Source organism: Eriocheir sinensis, unplaced genomic scaffold (genome assembly GCF_024679095.1).
Source record: "Eriocheir sinensis breed Jianghai 21 unplaced genomic scaffold, ASM2467909v1 Scaffold920, whole genome shotgun sequence".
Taxonomy (NCBI): domain Eukaryota; kingdom Metazoa; phylum Arthropoda; class Malacostraca; order Decapoda; family Varunidae; genus Eriocheir; species Eriocheir sinensis.
Genome location: NW_026112298.1, coordinates 112,891 through 135,549, shown reverse-complemented (window position 1 = coordinate 135,549; position 22,659 = coordinate 112,891). Strand labels below are relative to the sequence as shown.

The following is a 22,659-nucleotide window of genomic DNA, read 5'->3' as shown; positions in this document are numbered from 1 at the left end:
CACTTCTACTGGTGATCTCCTAGCCTTCTTAACTGACTCTTGGTCATCCTCTCTTAGCCCTTTCGGTGAAACTTTTGCTATTGCGCTGGACATATCAAAAGCTTTTGATAGGGTCTGGCACAAATCTTTGCTTTCTAAACTACCCCCCTACGGTTTCTATCCTTCTCTCTGTGCCTTTATCTCCAGTTTCCTTTCTGACCGTTCTATTTCTGCCGTGGTAGACGGTCACTGTTCTTCCCCTAAATCTATTAACAGTGGTGTCCCACAGGGTTCTGTCCTATCTCCCACTCTTTTTCTGTTGTTCATTGATGATCTTCTTTCCAAAACGAGCTGTCCTATCCATTCCTACGCCGATGATTCCACTCTGCAGTACTCAACTTCTTTTAATAGAAGACCCATCCTTCAGGAACTTAACGACTCAAGGCTGGAGGCTGCAGAACGCTTAGCCTCAGCCCTTACTATTATTTCCGATTGGGGCAAGAAGAACCTGGTGTCCTTCAACGCCTCTAAAACACAGTTTCTCCACCTATCCACTCGACACAATCTTCCAAACAACTATCCTCTATTCTTTGACAACACCCAGCTATCACCTTCCTCTACACTAAACATCCTCGGTCTATCCTTAACTCAAAATCTCAACTGGAAACTTCATATCTCATCTCTTACTAAATCAGCTTCATCGAGGCTGGGCGTTCTGTACCGTCTCCGCCAGTTCTTCTCCCCTGCACAGTTGCTGTCCATATACAGGGGCCTTGTCCGCCCTCGTATGGAGTATGCATCTCATGTGTGGGGGGGCTCCACTCACACAGCTCTTCTGGACAGAGTGGAGGCTAAGGCTCTTCGTCTCATCAGCTCTCCTCCTCATACTGATAGTCTTCTACCTCTTAAATTCCGCCGCAATGTTGCCTCTCTTTCTATCTTCTATCGATATTTCCACGCTGACTGCTCTTCTGAACTTGCTAACTGCATGCCTCCCCCCCTCCCGCGGCCCCGCTGCACTCGACTTTCTACTCATGCTCATCCCTATACTGTCCAAACCCCTTATGCAAGAGTTAACCAGCATCTTCACTCTTTCATCCCTCACGCTGGTAAACTCTGGAACAATCTTCCTTCATCTGTATTTCCTTCAAGAGGAGGGTATCAGGACAGCTCTCCTCCTGTATTTGATCTTCCTTTCGGCCACCTCTTTTGTTTTACTTTAGGAGCAGCGAGTAGCGGGCTTTCTTTTATTATTGTTTTCTTTTTTTTGTTGCCCTTGAGCTGCCTCCTTTGTTGTAAAAAAAAAAAAAAATGCTGTACGTGTGGTTACTATTTCTGGACCCAATATGCGTGACTTTGCACTTGTCAACATTGAAGGACATTTGCCACTTTTCAGCCCATTTGATGACTTGATTAAGGTCCTTTTGGATGATTTCGCAGTCGGTCTTTGTGAGGGCCTTTCCACCTACTTTGGTGTCGTCAGCAAATTTCGATACGGAGGATTTCAGTCCTGTTTCTAGGTCGTTGATATATATGATAAAGAGGATAGGTCCCAGCACCGACCCCTGAGGCACTTCACTCGTAACTGGAAGCCACTCGGAGGCCTGTCCGTTGAGTAGCACTCGCTGTTTTCTGTCGGTGAGCCAATCTCTTATCCACGCGATCAGATTAGCTCCGATTCCCGCAGATTGTAGTTTCTTAAGGAGTCGCTCGTGCGGTACTTTGTCGAAGGCTTTCTGGAAGTCCAGGTATATAACATCACTGGGAATGTGATCCTCCCAGTTCTTACCTTGAAAGAAGTCCGATAGATTAGTTAGGCAGGAGCGCCTGTTTCTGAAACCGTGCTGGGTGTCGGAAATTATATTATTGTCTTTTAGAAACTGAACGAGTTTGTCTCTAATAATCTTCTCGAGTATTTTGCTTACGGGCCTGTAGTTTAAGGCAACGCTTTTGTCTCCTTAAAAAAAAAAAAATCGGGGTGACGTTCGCCATTTTCCAGTCTCCTGGGACCTTGTTTAGTTGTACTGACCGGTTGAATATGTTAGTGAGTGGCTGAAGTATTTGTTGTTTGAGTTCTTTTAATAACCGCGGAGACAAACCGTCGGGTCCCGTTGACTTGTTCGTGTCGAGTTTGTCCAAGTACTTTTTCACTTCTCGGTCGCATATTGTGTCAATTTCTATTGTATATTTTTACGGCAGACAGCGAGCTTTTCAGGTATCATATTACGCCACCCCCTTTTTTCTGCGTTCGGTTTTTGTGAAAGCTTTCATAACCTGGGAACGACAGTTCAGATACTAAGTGCGCAGAATTGGCCCAGGTATCTGTGATGGCTACTACATCCGGTTTCTCTGTTGCAATATACGCACTAATTTCGGCCCTTTTGGGTATCAAGCAACGTGCATTTGTGTACAGAACAGAAATATGAGTCCTGTTTTCGTCACCTCGAATTGTATTGGTTTGGTTATTGAGCGCTTTGTTGGTTGCATTGTTTTTCACCGTCTGTATTACGGGTAGGCTGATCAGGTGTTTCCTTTGCCCGCCCTCGCTTGCAGTTTTTTGAAAGACTTTTTGAAAAACTTTCAACTGCATCGTTCAGCAGCCTTCCAAGACGTGCTGAACCTACCTCATTCAGGTGGAGCCCGTCTTCACGGAACAAAAACGGACATTCAGCGAAGTGATGCCAGGCACTGGTGAATGTTACGCCCTCGTCGCTGCAAAGTTCCTTCAAACTTGTGTTAAAGCTGTATGCCTTAGTGTTGAAGCCGGCGAACGCGTTGAATCTCGGTAGGATTCCTGAGACAATAATGTGAGTGGACATTGTCTTGTACTGTCGAATGACTTGTCTGTATTTTGACAGCAGGTCGTGGGTTCGAGTAGTTTGAACGTCGTTCGTGCCCGCATGGATCAGATACACAGTGCCTTCCTTCGCTCCCTCAGTGACAGCATCTACAGCACTCGCAATGTCATGTAGCTTCGCTCCAGGAATGCAAAAACGCTGCCTTGTCGTTGTAGCACGTCCGCAGAATTCTGTGAGTTGTCTTCTAACCAGGCTGTCTCCATGCAACGAGTCTTACCTCAGGTCTCGGCCTGTCATCATTGTCCCTGAACAGTGGTGTCTGGTTGGGAGATGGTGGTGGTTGGGGCCATGGCCGGGCAGGAGGAGAAGGTGGGGTGGACACGGCTGGGAGGGATGAGATGGTGGTGGAGGAGGGGGATGCGGGGGTGTTGGAGCTGTCAGGTGTGAAGGAGGGAGAGGAGGCGTAGGTAGGGTTAGGGGAGGGTGGGGAAGGGGAAGGCCTCAAGTCCATGAGAGAGCGAGTCTTGGAGCGCGTCATGACAGTTGGAGGGGTGGGATTAATGCAAGGATCAGAGAGAGAGAGGATATTTCACTGAGCATTTGTTTTCTCATCATGCACCGCGTCTGTGACGTCACGCCCGCCAGCTGTTTAACTGGTGCCCACTGGAGTCCAAACCCCTTATTTAAGAAGCTAAAATGGGTGTTTGTGCGGTGTTTAGGTGTTCCAGCAACACAAGGAACTTAGGAAAGAGTGGCTTAAGGTTTGACAGGTTCCCCAGAGACAAGAAAACCTGTCGGAAGAGGAAAATAGCGTGTCGACGGGCAGATAAATATGACGCCAGAAATGGCCGCGTGTGCTCTCGTCACTTCTTAAAAAGTGATTATTCTCCAAGGATTGATGGTGCCACTTGGGGACTAAAGGCTACAAGGGCACTGAAGACAGGGGCTGTACCATATGTACATATTCCATCAAAACCACATGCAGGTATGTTTAGTGAATGCAGTGAAGATGAAGGTGACTGTTGGTGGTGGGGTGTGTTGTGTCGAGTGCAGGGACAGGCGAGTGGCGGCACGTCCCAGATGATGATTCAGGCCCTCCTCCAGTGCCATTTACAGGTGCCAGTGGCTTAATTCAGAGCTATTGATTGACTGATTGTACATCTGCTTTAGGCAAGCCTCTCACATTGATTTACAGGGAGTCACTAAGGACAGGAAATGTGCCAAGAGACTTTCATATTCACATGAACTGTTTAAACAGTTAACATTCGCTGTACGTGCGTTGCACCATCTTTATAATTATTCTACCAAATTTGTCACGTCAATTAGGGGCTGGGTTCTCAAATTGGTATGACCAGTATACCTATAAAACCTTCACAAATGTGAAGAAAAAGAAGTATCCTATGCACTCCTCATGCTATTTTTTTCGGTATATTAGAAGCAGTAGTTGGCTAGATTAACCAAAACATTAAAATTCCTGGAAAATTAGTGAGGCATATGTCACATTATGTATTATAGTAGTAGGCTAGGCTAGTTTTTGAACATAAGAACATAAGAACATAGGGAAACTGCAAGAGGCCGGGTGGCCTACACAGGGCAGCTCCAGAATCCCCCCCACTACTCACGGTGGGTGAGGTGTAGTTACAGGGGTTACAGGTAGAGGCTTGATCCTCGCACTAGGCACGCATCCAGTACCCCGTCACCTTACTGCACCCACACCTCACTGCCACCTGTCGTCCTCGTCCATGTAGCTATCCAGTCTACTCTTAAAACAAGCTATCGTCCCTGCACTAACTATGTGATTGCTGAGTCTATTCCATTCCCCCACCACCCTATTACTAAACCAATGCCTGCCTATATCTCTCCTAAATCTATACTTTTCTAATTTAAATCCATTACTGCGAGTTCTATCCTGCTGGCTAATTCTCAGGACTTTATTTACGTCGCCTTTGTTGTAACCCTTGACCCATTTGAATACTTCTATCAGATCTCCCCGCACTCTTCGTCTCTCTAGTGAATGTAAGTTTAAATGTTTCAGCCTATTTTGATATGGGAGGTTCCTCAGCCCCTGAATCATCTTGGTCATCCTCCTCTGAACTGATTCTTGCATCACTAAAAGAGAATGGTACGGCATTCCTTACTGTTTCAGTCACCGATATTTTGGTAGGGATACAAGAAGGAAATATGAAACACATATAGCTATAGTATAGTATGGACGAAATACAGCATCTGTGACAGCTCAACTTCAGCATTTTATGCTGTTCTCTTGGTTAATTTTCTCGATTTGGTGCATAAATGTTCCAGCCTATTACAAAAGTTTCATTCTACACTTGTTTCATATTCTGCTGCATTGAAATAACGTAAAAGAAGGGGCGTTCCCATGCTTTCGCCATGGCTTTGGGCACCAGTGCGCACGAGATCAAGGCCATCTAGACGGGAGGCCTCTTCACTACCTCAGTGACGTCAGTCGAGCAGGGATAGCGGTCAGGTCAGCCTGGGCTGCTGTCAGGCCTCAACCTCACTGTTTTCCTTCTGTTGTTTGTTTGTTTATTAGTATTATTACTTGTGTTAACATACATAATGAAAAGGTAACTGACTACAAACAAACTGTTATTTAACTTATTGTATAGAAATATGCTGAACAAATACTTTATTCATTAATTATGCATAATAGTGATAATGATACATATACATCAACTGAAACTTGTCAGCGAAGTCTTGAATGTTAAGTAAAGAACATAATGTCAAGACACATAAGGTTCTTGATGGGTCAAGGAATATACATATACAAGTGTAACACACACACACACACACACACACACACACATCGTATAATGGTATAGTATAATTCGTGTAACACACACACACACACACACATCATATAATGGTATAGTATAATTCGTGTAACACACACACACACACACACACACACACACACACACACACACACACACACACACACACACACACACATCGTATAATGGTATAGTATAATTCGTGTAACACACACACACACACACACACACACACACACACACACACACACATCATATAATGGTATAGTATAATTCGTGTAACACACACACACACACACACACACACACACACACACACACACACACACACACACACACACACACACACAGTATTATGATACGTATACCTTGCCACGAAGCAAGGCTTTGCCGTTTATTGAAACCGGTTGTAATATTTATATCATATCATTTATATATAGATACCATATATATCGTATGATATTCAAATTCATATATACTCAATATAACACATTCATGTTCACATCAGATAATATGTTTTTCATCGTATCCACGCCGTATCAAATACTCATTATAATCACATCACATTCCTATTCATAACAGCGAATCACATCTCAGTAACATGGTATATATATATATATATATATATATATATATATATATATATATATATATATATATATATATATATATATATATATATATATATATATATATATATATATATATATATATATATATATATATGTATATATATTCATTTCTCATTCATCTCATATAAGCATATTCTATTCATATCATATATTTATATCTTTTGCATCTTTATTCATATCTTTTGCATCTTTATTCATATCCATGTTTAATCTTTATATTCATATATCATGTTATTTTTTTCACATATATTATGCATAGCATATATAAAGAATCACATCATGTTCATACTATATTCATCAGTAATTATTCATACCATATTCATAATCATATCACAGTCGCATTCCTCTCATAACGCATCATATTCATATATTCACATCAACGAATATTCATATTCATATATAATACATGTGTGTTGTGTAACACAGGCTATTTTATAAACTATATTATTGGCTGTTACAATGCCTGACAAACCCTCATCTTCCTTAATTTAATACACCCGTAATGGATTTTGTACCTACTGACTGTACTAACTATACTTGTATCTCACAATGGTGAACATATCATGTAGCTACTTAATTTGTTTGCTGTTCGTCGGTGGCACGCAGCCACTTGGCGGACACCTCCTTGTCTTGGGGGAAGGAAAACACGATCACTCTGGGTCCAGTTTTGAAGTTTCCTTCACAGTAAGGCACACAGCACTTGTATGGCAGTATTATCTTGGTATGAGGCACAAATAATGTTAATGTTTACAAGTTTTTCACTGTTTTCTGGGTCAATAATGCACAAAACAGAAAGCGTGACCTCTCCCTACGTCACTGCCTACTCACCCCCCAGTGAAGAGGCCTCCCCCTCTAGATGGCTTTGACAAGATGCGGGAGTGACGTCATCGTTCCCTGTGACGTCATAACAATGACGTCGGAGCGAAATATCCTCTCTCTCTCTCTGATCCTTGGGTTAATGAGGGTGGAGGAGGTGGGGAGAGGGGTAGGGAGAATGGCGGATCCTGGAGAGGAAGGGGAGGAGGAGGAGGAGGAGGAGGAGGAGGAAGGGAAGGCGTCGGCGGTCGTGGAGGAGGGGAAAGACGAGGAGTCGTCAGCGGCGGCGGAGTTTTTGTGTCTGAAGAAATCCGCGTATTGGGTTGAACTAGTTTGAGGAGTGGGCAGGGATGGGTAAGCTGAAAGTAGCCTATCTGCCACAGGAAAGAGTTCGAGCGTTCCAATTCTGTATTAGAGCTCTCTAAGGCCTTGACACGATTTTCCATTGCACAGAGTTTACAGGTCGCACTTCCTTTTTTTGAAGTACTGGCCCGCGAAGCGACCCGGACACTCATTACATCTGAATAGTGGGGAAGGCATGATCGTTGATTTGTACAATTAACAGGATAACACGGGAAGTGTATTATCATTTTTTTATAAATAATTAAATTATTTGTTTTAAATTCCTTTTTTATTTATTTAATTATTCTTTATTTTTTATTTTTAGATCACACGACGGTGGGTAGGATCTGTAGCGGAATGAGACGCTGGTAGCTAAGGGAAGGTCGGGTTCTGGAGGCTGGAGGCGAGAGTTTCGCGGTAGTTGTCCTTTATCTATTTTCTATTTATTTGTTTATTTATTTATTTATTTATTTATGGGACAGATGGCGCTATATTACTTTGCTATTATTGAGTTGAGCGCAGTTTAGTCTATTCTCGTAGCAAATAAGTTTCTACTAGCGAAGGTTGAGTTCCCGCGGCGGGCCCGTGGTGTGCGGCTGGCGCCAGATGACAAGGTGTTGCCGCGGAAATCCCAATGTATCTCAGGGGAATTAAGTTTCCCCGGCGTGGGTGAGTGGGTTCTTTGTGTGCCTGTAAACACGTGTTTTAAGCGAAGTTAGAATCGAGCAGCAGGCAACAAGTTACAATTAAAAGCAAGTCAGTCACTGTGTTCTGTGGGTTATTGTGTAGATGTGTTCCAGCAAATGACTACAAGGAGATAAATACTACAATTATACGAAAAATAACACTTATCCGCCCGATCGAGTAACTGGAGTTTTGAAAAACAAAGCAAGTAGAAGCGTCGGCTTGTGGAGTCGGTCGGTTACGGCACTATCAAAAGATCGATGGAAGACGATAAACACGACGCGATGACAGCCAGGCGATGAAGCACAAGTAAGCGAGCTACGTCACAAGAGTGTGGGTCGCCAGGCGGCGGTAGACACTTCCGTCCCCTTGAGAGGAAGGAGGGGTAGGTGGTTAAAGACAAGATGAATATAAAAAAAATGAAAGGAGCAGGAGGAGGGAGAACAGGAGGAGGAGGAGGAATAAGAAAGGAAGAGGAGGAAGAAGTTAGAGAAAGGCAAATAGATTAGAACAAGGAAAAGAACTTATTCCCCTTCGGACGTTTTCCCGCTTATCTGTTTGTTTGTTTCAAGGAGCTTTACAAAATTTTTCAAAGAGGTCCACAAGTTGCATTTTTCAAGAGTGATACGCTGCCTTCCTCAGTGTCCAAGGAGGGTAGACACTCTAGGCTATTGAGTGTAGTCAGCGTACCAAGAAAGTCTCATTTTTATTTTATTTTTATCTCCCTGCACAAGACCAAAAACGAGGCTCATAAGTTATACTTTTCAAGAATGCTACGCTGTCTTTCTCAGTGTCCATGGAGAGTAGATATGCAAGGCTATTGAGTGTAGGCGGCGTACCAACAAAGTATTTCATTTTTATTTCATTTCTATCTCTGCGCAAGACCAAAATCTCGAACTAACTGCAGAGTGGTCAGGGTGAGGTGATACAACAGTGACCGAGGACTGTATAAACTAGAGATGTATCGGATGTCAGATTTCAGAAATCCGCGGATGCGGATGTGTATGCGGATGCCATATGTTCAGATTTTGCGGATGCGGATGCGGATATCAGATTTTACCAAATTGCGGATGCGGATGCGGATGCGAATATGAAATTATGACATCCTCGCGGATGCGGATGTGTTCAGGATTTTGGTAATTCACTGTATAATATACAGCGAGTTACCAAAATTTTGAATACATGGTAATTTTTTTTTATTATTTTACGTCGCGGCCTATTGCGTCGTTAGGCTTTTTCAATGGTGGGGGCCTGATGGTCGGCCCAGCCCGTTGTTGCCTCATGCTGCCCCCCGCAGCTCATCTTTTAGCCTCTCTTTGGAGAGGTAATCTAGAGTCCGGGTTGATGGGTGGTCTTCAGGGCAGCATGTGCATGGGTAGTCTTAGGCCACTCGGCGGTGAATGAAAAATCCCAGCAGTGTGGCGGCCAGGATTCAAACCCGTCTCTCTCCTGGACGTCCTGGACGCGGCGCCGGCACGTTAACCACTCAGCCACCGCCTCCTCATATTACACTTCCGCTGTGGAAAATCCGCTTCATCGTTATCTCCGCTCCTACGCCCTCTACACCACCGGGCACACGCAACAACACGACAACACTCGTGCGATAAGAAGAGCTCAGCGCCGCCAGTTCATATTTTTCAGTCTTATTTTTGTATAATTAGTTTCACAGTAGATAGTTTATGGCGAAGCAATGAAATCTTTCTTGTGGACTTTAAGAGGGAGTATAAAGGGTCTACATACACATTACACAGACATGCGTAATGCTCGTATATATTATTTACAAACACAAATACGTACATACACACACCGTCACACGACACACAGTCACAAACACATTCTGAGACAGGGCAAAGGTGTGCATTCCGCAATTAAAGTCCGTTAATCGCTAATCCGACAAAAGCGGACTAACAAAATAAAATTGTGGAATAGCGTTAGCGAAAAAAATAGCGTATTTGCAGTTAGCGGAATGCCAAAATCATAGTGTGCTAACGCAAACTTTAAAAAACCGCCAACAATGAAATTTCTAGTTAACTTCAAGAATATGCTTGAAAGGGTGGAGAAACTTTTAAGTTAGGATGGCCAGACGTCCCATTTTTCTGAGACAGTCCCGGATTTAAATAGTTCGCCCAGGAAATAAAATGGTCCCGGAAATGTCCCAGATTTCAGGCAGTGTCCCGGATTTATTATATTTTATTTTATTAAAGCGTCCCGGATTTCACTTCAAGCTCAACACCCTGTCCTCTCCTCCACAGCTGTGGAGAGATTGTTCAGATTGTGCTCTAACGTCTTCAGGCCCAAGAGGTCATCCCTGACTCATGATAACATTGAAAAGCTGGTGTTTGTCAATGGAAACATGCACCTCTTGAAGGGGAAGTCGCTGTACCAGTGGGAGGATTTTGTATTTTGCTGTTAGCCGACTAAAAAGTGGTTAGCGGACTGTTGCGGACTTCATTAGTGGAATAAAAAAAATATCGTTAGCATTAGTGGATTTGCGATAGCTGACCGGCGAAGCAGGAAAATTTGCGGATTAGCGATTAGCGGAATACCCAACAAGGATAACGGAATTGTGAATTGCGGACAGACAAAAAAAATAGCAGGTGTCCACCTTTGTCAGCCACACACAATCTCTCTCTCTCTCTCTCTCTCTCTCTCTCTCTCTCTCTCTCTCTCTCTCTCTCTCTCTCCTTGCCAGGCAGGCTGCATTCATTCATACCTACGCAATAATCCACATAGTACTTACAATACTATTACACAGTAAATATAAATTTACTTTTACAAATTTATATGAAACATGCATACTACATAGTCACTATGTAAAATTACTTCCATCCTCCTACCATTCCGTAAAATTTTGACACAATAGTTTGGGTAAATTTGAAAGAAGATGAATACATGGTGTAATTTTAGTAGATAATGAAGTAAATAGCCTATGCATTAATTCATTTCCTACAACTTTACAAACACTCTATCACTGAGTCTGTGAATCTGTAATGTTTAAAGTATATCCGCCACATCCTCATTGCGTGTGGTGCGGATGCGGATGTGGATAATTACTTCATCACAAATGCGGATGCGGATGTGGATAATTACTTCATCACAAATGCGGATGCGGATGGTTTTTTTTAAATTGCGGATGCGGATGCAGATGTGAAAAATTATGCGGATGTTCCGCGGATGCGGATGCGGATATCCGATACATGACTAGTATAAACTTGCTAACAGCGTGATGGCCTTGCGTAGCAAATCATAAACGGCGGAAACTACAGAATTACCGAGTGTCACGTATAACACATCTGCTTGCTTATATTTGGGGCTACAGAAAAGTTACTATCCATGAACTATCACCTATTTGATATTGGAGTACAGTTCCTGCTGCAAAAACAAGTATGTATTCTGTGTTGGAGTCAGTCCACCACACACACCCACCCACCCACACACACACACACACACACACACACATACATATATATATATATATATATATATATATATATATATATATATATATATATATATATATATATATATATATATATATATATATATATATATATATATATATATATATATATATATATATATATATATATATATATATATATATATATATATATATATATATATATATATATATATATATATATATATATATATATATATATATATATATATATATATATATATATATATATATATATATATATATATATATATATATATATATATATATATATATATATATATATATGTATATATTTTTTTTAATTCTCTTTACCGACACGTTGGGGTCACCCACTTGGCCTGTCGTGACCCTTTGTTCTGTGGTATTTCCACCCATGCCGACTCAGCATGAACTGGATATTTCCGGGTTTTGGGGGAGGGGGGAGCGAGGCCTATATATAGTAACCACCAAGGGTTCCAGGAAATTCCTCACACCAGCCACTCGGGGTTAATGTTGCCACCGGGCTGTTCTCTTCATTTATATCTCTCCTGCCCGTCTCTGAGTATTGTATGACATTATGTATAATTCGTTTTTTTGTTTAGGATTGGATATTTATTTATTGTATGTAAAATATGTATTGTGAGTTGTGGCCCAGCGGGAACCGGATATTTCCGGTTTGGAGGAGCGGCCTAGTAATGCCTGGAGGGGGGTCCTGGAATTTTCCATTCGGCCTCCTTGTTCTGGGCCACAGCAACCACCCGCGCGGCGACCTAGGCTAGGTCGTTCTTACCGCGGGGTGTTCTTCCCTTTTGTATTTCCTGCCCGTCATTTAATATCATGACATGTATATTTTATTTTATGTTTAGGTTAGGATATTTATGTATTATAACTATATTTTGAGTTGTCGTGGGGGAGTTTTTGTCCCGCCCCGCCGGCGACGTCTGGCAGCCCGCTCTCGGGTCAGAAGCATGTCTTTCCTCAAGTTTCCTGTATCGTCGACAGTCGAGCGAGGTAGGCTCGGGCCTTTCTCCTCTCCACGTCCTTTGTGCCTTCAGCAAGTCGTTTCACGCCGCCGGCGTGCGTGTTTTTATTTACTTTCTTTTTATGGACGGAGGAAAGGCCGTTACTGTTTTAAGGTAAGGTTTTGGTGTGTGTGTTTTCGTGTGCTAACCTTTAGTGTTCGTGTTTATCACGCGTTTGCCTTGGGTTACGCGCTGCCTCCTAGCCCCCGTGTTTTCAATAGTGCTTCTGCTTTTTCGTTTAGTAAAATTCGTTTCATGTATAAAGGAGTGTATTTTGCTAACGCAATCTTGGGCTTTACTTTTCTTTTATAATTTTTGTAATTATATTGTCTTTGTATTCATTTTGCGTTTCCGTTTTACCATTTCGTTTCTTTTAAGTTATTCATTTTCATTTTATTGTTGTCCGGTTAAGGGGGGAAGAACCTGGTGTTTTGAGGCCTAACCAACCCAGTTTTGTTTCGTCCTTGTTTTTTTTTGTAGCTTTTCCCAAGACCCCTGACCACGCCAGTGTTACGACACTGGTGACGTAAAAAAAAAGTATATATATATATATATATATATATATATATATATATATATATATATATATATATATATATATATATATATATAAGTGGTGGGCACCGATCACTTTTTTGCTGTTCCGATCCCCGATCATCCGATCATTTTTTAAGTACTGCTGTTCCGATTAATCATTCCGATCATCCGATCATTAAAACTTATGATGATATTTTTTTTTTTATAAAAGAATAATTGAAAAAAAAATATTTAAGGCGTTCTTTACATAATAATTTCAAATAAGTAATAAGTTAATTATTTGCTTATAAATATTTTTTCCTCTTTCTTTTGGTATGAAGGACATGGTAAAGAAAAAAAAAGTTTTCTTAAATTCTTATTTTAGGCATTTATTTAAGTTTATCCTTTTTATTCAGTTTATGAAAGTATGGAAAAATAATTATGTTTACTATTCTAACTATTGACGTTAATGACTTAAAAATTACGTCACCAAAACAGCAGCCGCCCGGCACGGATGAGATAGACTCCGTCCCTCCGTCGTGCGTCTTTCCCTGACAAACATGGCCAGCATTAACCACGACTTATTGATTGCTGTCGCTGTGCTTGCTGCTGGAGAAGAAGGGATAACAGCTACCTAGATTAAGGCCCTGTCCCACGAACGCCCGGTACATCTCGAATCACGCCGAATTGGGTTACTTCGGCACGCCTATGTAAAAATCGGCACTGGTCGGCGGTCAACGAGCGCACATCTTTCCACGCCGGCACGCACCAGCTAGCGGCCAAAAAAGCCGCAGTCGACAATAATTTTATCCGAGAGCGGCCCGACAGAATTTTTGATCACGAGATACCGTGCCGACACCGTACAATGTTCTTCATTACCGTGTCTCTGCCGAACAAGCACCGTGCACGTACCGGCTCTTGCCGGACGCGTATCGGCCTTTACCAGGTCATAATTTCTGCCCCCGGTGTTCTCACGGTGTGAGTACGGTGCCCTAGGAATGCGCACGGCAAGTGCCGGTGCGAGTACGGTGTGAGTAGAGTGCCCTAAGAATGCGCCCGGCAGGGTAAAACGTTGTACTGGCTGGCAGTAGCTGGCAACTCACTGGCCCAGTCTTATTTAAAACCGGCCACCCTATCCAGGGTTGTAATAATTAAAATGATTAATTAATACAAAGGCCCGCTTCCCTTAAGGGGATGAATCTTAGAACCAGGATTGTACAGAGACACACCAGTCCTCGTCAACAGACCGATTTGGTCGGCTAGATTTCGATCGCCCGTAAAGTCAGTCTGTCGGCACCCTGCTACGGGCTGTCTTTGGCAAAGGCCCATGCACCCTCCTATAGGGGGGGAGCAATCTTTGAAGGCCACGGTTGCCATTTGGTATTGAAGCACTGTGATTGGCATTGCACTCAAATTTAGTAATGAAACGAATGAAATTTGGTATTGAACTATAAAAAAAAATATATAGGAATATTTCCACTTATACATCCCCTGACACACATACTAAAAAAAAAAAAAAACGTACATAGACAGTTCAAGCTCCCCAGTAACCAACTATTTTTTATAGTATTTAAAAGTTTTATATTTTCATATCTTAGTCGGAACGTTCGGGGTGAATAAATGTTTTATTATCAGTTTGGTATTGAAAAAGAGAATCTGGTATTTAAAATTGAAGTATTTGGTATCAAGTCCCTGAATAAACCTGGCAACCCTGACCCCATCTCAGCTATCAGTGCTTTGGCAAGGTGCCCAATATATAGGCGGTCCTGCTTTAACGGGGTGTTTACCGGGGTGAACCGTACGATGTCGAGGCCGAGCATGTATCGGGCACGTACCGTCCTGGTACCGTGTTTTGCCGTGCGAGGATCGGCCAAGACCGTAGTGGTTTCGGCCTTTGCCGGAGGTTAGTTCTTGGGACACCGTGCTCGCATCGCCTGTCACCGAGGGAATACTGTGCATATGTACCTTGCACCTTAATTATATGTACTCTGTAGTCGTCAGGTCGGTTCTGGAACCTAGGGGTGGGCAGGTACCAGTACCAGACTGCTGGTACCGGTACCAATACTAGCCAGTCGCTCATGACGTCCCTCATTTCTTCCTCACACGAGTGAAAGGCTGAAGCTGAGTGCATGAGTGGATATCTCGGTGTTATGGATATTCTCTCTCTCTCTCTCTCTCTCTCTCTCTCTCTCTCTCTCTCTCTCTCTCTCTCTCTCTCTCTCTCTCTCTCTCTCTCTCTCTCTCTCTCTCTCTCTCTCTCTCTCTATATATATATATATATATATATATATATATATATATATATATATATATATATATATATATATATACACTGAATGAAGTGAATATTTACCCAACCGCCACCATGAGATTTTCCCCCTCGGAAAAAAATCCGACCTGGCAACTCTGCGCTCGTTTGGCCAGGGAAGACCACGAACCGCGTCATAGATGGTTTTATGCGAGTGATCTGAACATACGGTTCTGAAACCATACCGCGCCATAGGAAACCGCGCCTTACGAATCCGCGTCATACGCGACTTGTCTGTACTTCCATTTCATATTTTCATATGTAGAATATTCAACATCACTGGATGGGCCACCGACCCCCACCGTCACGAACCCAAAAGTTAACTTGGATTCATCTCTGCCAGGGGCGACGGAGCTCCACGCGCGGGCCCGGGTGGACCCCGGTTCCCACTGTCCCCGCCGTCGATGACGTCACTGACGGTCGACGGATCCGTGAAAACGGAACAGTGGGAACCACGCCTTAAGCCGCGTCCACACTATAGTGCGCGCCAGCTAATTTGGCCCGTGAGAGGGAGGGCCGTGAAAAATGCTCATATGTCAAGTGAACGTATTTGGCTTTAATTAATGTGCGTCATTTAAAAAAAAAACTTTTCAAAAGATATAAACACACACTAATATTATTTTAATTCAAACTGCAATGAATATATATATATATATATATATATATATATATATATATATATATATATATATATATATATATATATATATATATATATATATATATATATATATATATATATATATATATATATATATATATATATATATATATATATATATATATATATATATATATATATATATATATATATATATATATATATATATATATATATATATATATATATATATATATATATATATATATATATATATATATATATATATATATATATATATATATATATATATATATATATATATATATATATATATATATATATATATATATATATATATATATATTACAGAACGTATATATATATATATATATGCCAGTTCTCCCCTGCACAGTTGCTGTCCATATACAGGGGCCTTGTCCGCCCTCGTATGGAGTATGCATCTCATGTGTGGGGGGGCTCCACTCACACAGCTCTTCTGGACAGAGTGAAGGCTAAGGCTCTTCGTCTTATCAGCTCTCCTCCTCATACTGATAGTCTTCTACCTCTTAAATTCCGCCGCAATGTTGCCTCTCTTTCTATCTTCTATCGATATTTCCACGCTGACTGCTCTTCTGAACTTGCTAACTGCAGGCCTCTCCCCTCCCGCGGCCCCGCTGTACTCGACTTTCTACTCATGCTCATCCCTATACTGTCCAAACCCCTTATGCAAGAATTAACCAGCATCTTCACTCTTTCATCCCTCACGCTATTTAAACTCTGGAACAAAATTCCTTCATCTGTATTTCCTCCTGCCTACGACTTGAACTCTTTCAAGAGGAGGTTATCAGGACACCTATCCTCCCGTATTTGATCTTGCTTTCGGCCACGTCTTTTGTTTCTTTTTTTAGGAGCAGCGAGTAGCGGGCTTTTTTATTATTGTTTTCTTTTTTTGTGTGCCCTTGAGCTGCCTCCTTTGTTGTAAAAAAAAAAAATATATATATATATATATATATATATATATATATATATATATATATATATATGGGGAGATGGTGGCTGAATTATGAACTTTACATTTCTGCCCGAAATCGTGCCAAATCTATTCTCCGACTAACCAAAAATTCTTTCATTAATAAAAAATGCCAAAACCTTGCTTTCTCTAACTCTTCCCGTGACTTCTGGCATCTAGCCAAAAACATCTCCTCCAACTTCACTTCTTTATCTTTCCCTCCACTCCTCAGTCCTGACGGCAACACTGCCGTCTCATCTATCTCTAAGGCTGAACTCTTCTCTCAAACTTTTTCTAAAAACTCCACTCTGGACGATTCTTGGCATATTCCTCCTACTCATCCCCCTCTGACTCCTTTATGCCTGTTATAAAGATTCTTCAAAATGATGTTTTCTATGCCCTCTCTGGCCTCAATCCTCAGAAGGCTTATGGACCTGATGGAGTGCCTCCTATTGTCCTTAAAAACTGTGCCTCCGTGCTCTCACCCTGCCTGGTCAAACTCTTTCGCCTCTGCCTGTCAACATCTACCTTTCCTTCTTGCTGGAACTATGCCTTCATACAGCCTGTGCCTAAGAAGGGTGACCGCTCCAATCCCTCAAACTACCGTCCTATAGCTTTACTTTCTTGTCTATCTAAAGCTTTTGAATCAATCCTTTACCGGAAGATTCAAAAGCACCTTTTCACTTCTGATCTTCTATCTGATCGCCAGTATGGGTTCCGCAAGGGGCGTTCTACTGGTGATCTCCTAGCCTTCTTAACTGACTCTTGGTCATCCTCTCTTAGCCGTTTCGGTGAAACCTTTGCTATTGCGTTGGACATATCAAAAGCTTTTGATAGGGTCTGGCACAAATCTTTGCTTTCCAAACTACCCTCCTACGGTTTCTACCCTTCTCTCTGTACCTTTATCTCCAGTTTCCTTTCTGACCGTTCTATTTCTGCCGTGGTAGGCGGTCATTGTTCTTCCCCTAAATCTATTAACAGTGGTGTCCCACAGGGTTCTGTCCTATCTCCCACTCTTTTTCTGTTGTTCATTGATGATCTTCTTTCCAAAACGAACTGTCCTATCCATTCCTACGCCGATAATTCCACTCTGCATTACTCAACTTCTTTTAATAGAAGACCCACCCTACAGGAACTTAACGACTCAAGGCTGGAGGCTGCAGAACGCTTAGCCTCAGCCCTTACTATTATTTCCGATTGGGGCAAGAAGAACCTGGTGTCCTTCAACGCCTCAAAAACACAGTTTCTCCACCTATCCACTCGACACAATCTTCCAAACAACTATCCCCTATTCTTTGACAACATCCAGCTAACACCTTCCTCAAGACTAAATATCCTCGGTCTATCCTTAACTCAAAATCTCAACTGGAAACTTCATATCTCATCTCTTACTAAATCAGCTTCATCGAGGCTGGGCGTTCTGTACCGTCTCCGCCAGTTCTTCTCCCCTGCACAGTTGCTGTCCATATACAGGGGCCTTGTCCGCCCTCGTATGGAGTATGCATCTCATGTGTGGGAGGGCTCCACTCACACAGCTCTTCTGGACAGAGTGGAGGCTAAGGCTCTTCGTCTCATCAGCTCTCCTCCTCATACTGATAGTCTTCTACCTCTTAAATTCCGCCGCAATGTTGCCTCTCTTTCTATCTTCTATCGATATTTCCACGCTGACTGCTCTTCTGAACTTGCTAACTGCATGCCTCCCCCACTCCCGCGGCCCCGCTGCACTCGACTTTCTACTCATGCTCATCCCTATACTGTCCAAACCCCTTATGCAAGAGTTAACCAGCATCTTCACTCTTTCATCCCTCACGCTGGTAAACTCTGGAACAATAACCCTTCATCTGTATTTCCTACTGCCTACGACTTGAACTCTTTCAAGAGGAGGGTATCAGGATATCTCTCCTCCTGTATCTTATCTTGCTTTCGGCCACCTCTTTTGTTTCTTTTTTAGGAGCAGCGAGTAGCGGGCTTTTTTTTATTATTGTTTTCTTTTTTGTGTGCCCTTGAGCTGCCTCCTTTGTTGAAGAAAAAGAAAAAAAAAAAAATATATATATATATATATATATATATATATATATATATATATATATATATATATATATATATATATATCTATCTATATCTATATCTATATCTATATCTATATCTATATCTATATATATATATATATATATATATATATATATATATATATATATATATATATATATATATATATATATATATATATTTATCGGATATCTGCATCCGCATCCGCCGAACATCCGCACAATTTTTCACATCCGCATTCGCATCCGCATTTCTGATAAATGAAAGTATTAAGGCGTGACAAGGATGTAGTTCCGCCTCAAGCAAAGAAAAATGTGACCTAGAAATCGGTGGTTTGGGCAGACCGAGCCTTGCTCTCGCTTCAAGCAGAGCTGCTCCTACGCACTCAGCTGAGAATGGCTGTTGTGATCTTAATCGTGAGTAGAAATACGAGAATCTAAGGGAAACCTACTGTATTGTCCTGGAGATTATAGTATAGGAAATGTGTAGTAGGATTGTGAGTGGTAGAAGACTGTGATTATTTTATTGCGATGTTAAGCAGAGGTAGAAACCACTGGGTGTGGTATGATTTGGTGCTTCCGTGAATTGTAGTAGATTATAGTATTACTATAGGAATGTGTTATTAGGATTTGTGAGGAGAGTACTTAATTGTTGTGATGTAAACAGAGAGATACAACCCACTGCTTGTGGAATGATGAGTGTTAATATTGTGTAGATTATAGGCAACAATTGAGCGCATATTTTAGTATTATGTTAAAGATATGTCGTTTGTCATATGTTGTATCCATTGCTGAATATGCCAGAGTGTTATGATCGTCTGAGCATAAAATATTGCGTAGGGCAATTACTTTCATTTAACTTTAAATAAATTTATATTTTCTTTTTCCCTTGTTTATCCTCGAACTTTAGTCTCGAATAACATCTTAAAGCCGGATCACGCTACCGGGGATACGAGACAGTGATATCATTTATGGAGTAATTAATGAATGATAAAAGAGTGGATTTGAAACAAGTTGATGCAAATAAAATAAAATATAAAGATTAAATACAAGAAAAGGAGGGTCCAAAACTTGTGCTAGACCTTGTCGAATGCTTTCGAATGCTTTTCATATTCCTAGTGTTAAAACTTGCTGAAAAGCTCCTTACCATGTTTCTACGACTTAACTCCATAGCGTTCACTCCTTACATAACCCAATCAATGCCAATACTCTATGTTCCTATTACATATCATATTCCTAGTGTTGAAACTTTGTTGAAATGCTGCTAATAATGCTTTTACGATTTAACTCTGCAGCATCCACTCCTCACATAACCCATCCAATACCAATGCTCTGTTCCTATTAGGGATGTGCGTTTCGGTCCGAGTACTACTCGGTTCTTGGATTTGAGTGAGTACTACTCGGTTTACTCAGTTCATGCAATTCAGTTACTTGATAGGTTAAATCCCCCCAAAACTGAGGTAATTTAATCGATCGATCGATGATGGACTAATAAAGCAAGAGTAATCAACTTGGTAACTCACATTATAGATCATCAACCTGGGAAATGAAACTCATCATCGCAGTTAAAAACATCAATTATGCGCAACATTGGTGGCATGGAATATGCTTATGTGTATTAATGGGGTATATTTAGAATTGCCAGCCAGTGAGTGTCACCAGCAACCACGTCTTTGTGCCCACGAAGCTTGAACTATTCTTTCAAATATCGTAAATTACCTGTGTTCCTCTGGGACTTGTAACACTTACACTTCAAAACAACAAGTGATACTGTTGTTGATAAAAATGTAGCTTATCATTCTCGTTATTTTGTTTATTGGTAAACGAGAAAATAAATGACCGTTGCAAGGTTCTCCACATTAAAAATATTTTTTGCACGAAAGCTCTGCAAAATCAAGCATAATTGGCTTTTGAAAAAATCTCTCTCTCTCTCTCTCTCTCTCTCTCTCTCTCTCTCTCTCTCTCTCTCTCTCTCTCTCTCTCTCTCTCTCTCTCTCTCTCTCTCTCTCTCTAGATATATATATATATATATATATATATATATATATATATATATATATATATATATATATATATATATATATATATATATATATTTGCCGAGTATCTGCTTAGGGTGTATCAGTCTCGCCTTCGACAAAATTTATCAAAAAACATTAGGGCGTCAAGCAACTCGATAACTCCTCCTCCCCCCAATACTGGGACGGCCAGGTGTTTGTGTCTCCGTGAGGTTCCTGACTTTTGCTTCCAGAATGTTACTCTCCGCGCTCAACTGACTGCTGGTTGTTGTGTGGGGTGAACCAAGACCTTGGGTGGACGCCTGCTGCTGCCAGAAGCGTGGACAGGTCAAAGGTGATGACGTTTAAGGCCAGAGGTTGAGGGCGGAGTGTACAACAGGAAGCGGAAGCCATTGTCCCCCACGGAGATCAAACAATGGTTCTGTCGAGGTGTTTTTTTTTTTTTTTTTTTTTTTTTTTTTACGTTGTTGCCTATTGCGCCGGTAGGCATGATGGTCGGCCCAAGGCCTCTTCCAGGTGGGGCCTGATGGTCGGCCCAAGGCCTCTTCCAGGTGGGGCCTGATGGTCGGCCCAGCCCGTTCTGGCGCAGGCGAGTGTTTATAGTGGCGCCATCTTGCATTGGCTCATGCTGCCCCCCGGAACTCGTTCTTGATTCGCTCGGACGGCTTCCTCTAGAGTCCGGGTTGATGGGTGGTCTTCAGGACAGCATGGGGCGGTGACTGAAAAATCCGAGTGGTAGCGTGAGGATTCGAACCCGCGTCGTCCAACACGCGGCGAATGTGGGTCCAGTACGCTATCACTTCGGCCACCGCCCTAATGTTTCTGATAGATTTAATCGAAGTCGAGACTGATACACCCAGAGGAAGTGTTCAGCAAATACTGTAATATAAATAGTTATTTAAAAAAAATCCAATTCTGCTTGATTTTGCAGGACTTTCATGCAAGAAAGATTTTTAATAAGGAGAACCTTGCAATGGTCACTTATTTTCTCTCGTTTACCAATAAATAAAACAACGAGAGTGATCAACTACATTCTTATCAACAATAGTTTCACTTGTTGTATTGAAATTTAATTGTTACTAGTCCCCGAGAACACAGGTAATTTACGATAATTGAAAGAACAGTTCATGCTTCGTGGCTACAAGGACGTTGTCGGTGGTGACAGCTGGTAAGGATGAATATACTCCATTAGCTGCCTGTAAACCGAGAGATGTCTTATAATCTGTAGACCTTGACTCCTCTGTTTTATCTCAAGCATGAATGAAGTACTGTAGCTCTTTGAAAATATGAAGAAAATTTAATATTGTTTGAATTTCACATGGAATGTTGAAAACATTTTCTTAATGTCATCTGTCCTCAGACGAATATGAACAATTTCCATCTCTTGCAGCCCTTTGACCCCTCCCCTCTTGCATCCTGTGATAAGACTGCCTCCCCGGTGGCAGTGCCTGCCTGGCTGTCGACTGAGCAAAGTAATCATCCGGTACTCGGTTTACTGGTTTTGAAGAGTAATCAAAACCGAATTACTCGGTTTGCAGAAAGTACTCGGTTCTCCCATCCCTAGTTCCTATTACATATTAGATTCCTGGTGTTGAGACTTGTTGAAATATTTCGGGGCATTCACACACACGTACGGACGCACACGTAGA

At 41.6% G+C, this 22,659-nt stretch overlaps 1 protein-coding gene across 5 annotated transcripts in view; it reads left to right on the top strand.

Annotated features, from left to right (window-relative positions):
* The first annotated feature begins 3,674 nt into the window (after window positions 1-3,674).
* Window positions 3,675-22,659, top strand: part of LOC126994918 (beta-1,3-glucan-binding protein-like) — a 50,117-nt gene continuing 31,132 nt past the window's right edge. The window contains exon 1 of one of the 5 annotated variants that reach the window (XM_050854190.1): window positions 3,675-3,762. Coding sequence is in view for 1 of the 5 variants with exons in the window: in XM_050854191.1 (XP_050710148.1) it covers window positions 12,454-12,496 (43 nt within the window). In the remaining 4 variants the exon portion in view is untranslated. Of the gene's footprint in view, window positions 3,763-12,438; window positions 12,622-22,400; window positions 22,552-22,659 lie in introns of those variants that run through there. The other 4 variants (XM_050854191.1, XM_050854192.1, XM_050854189.1 and 1 more) reach the window with 4 other exon arrangements.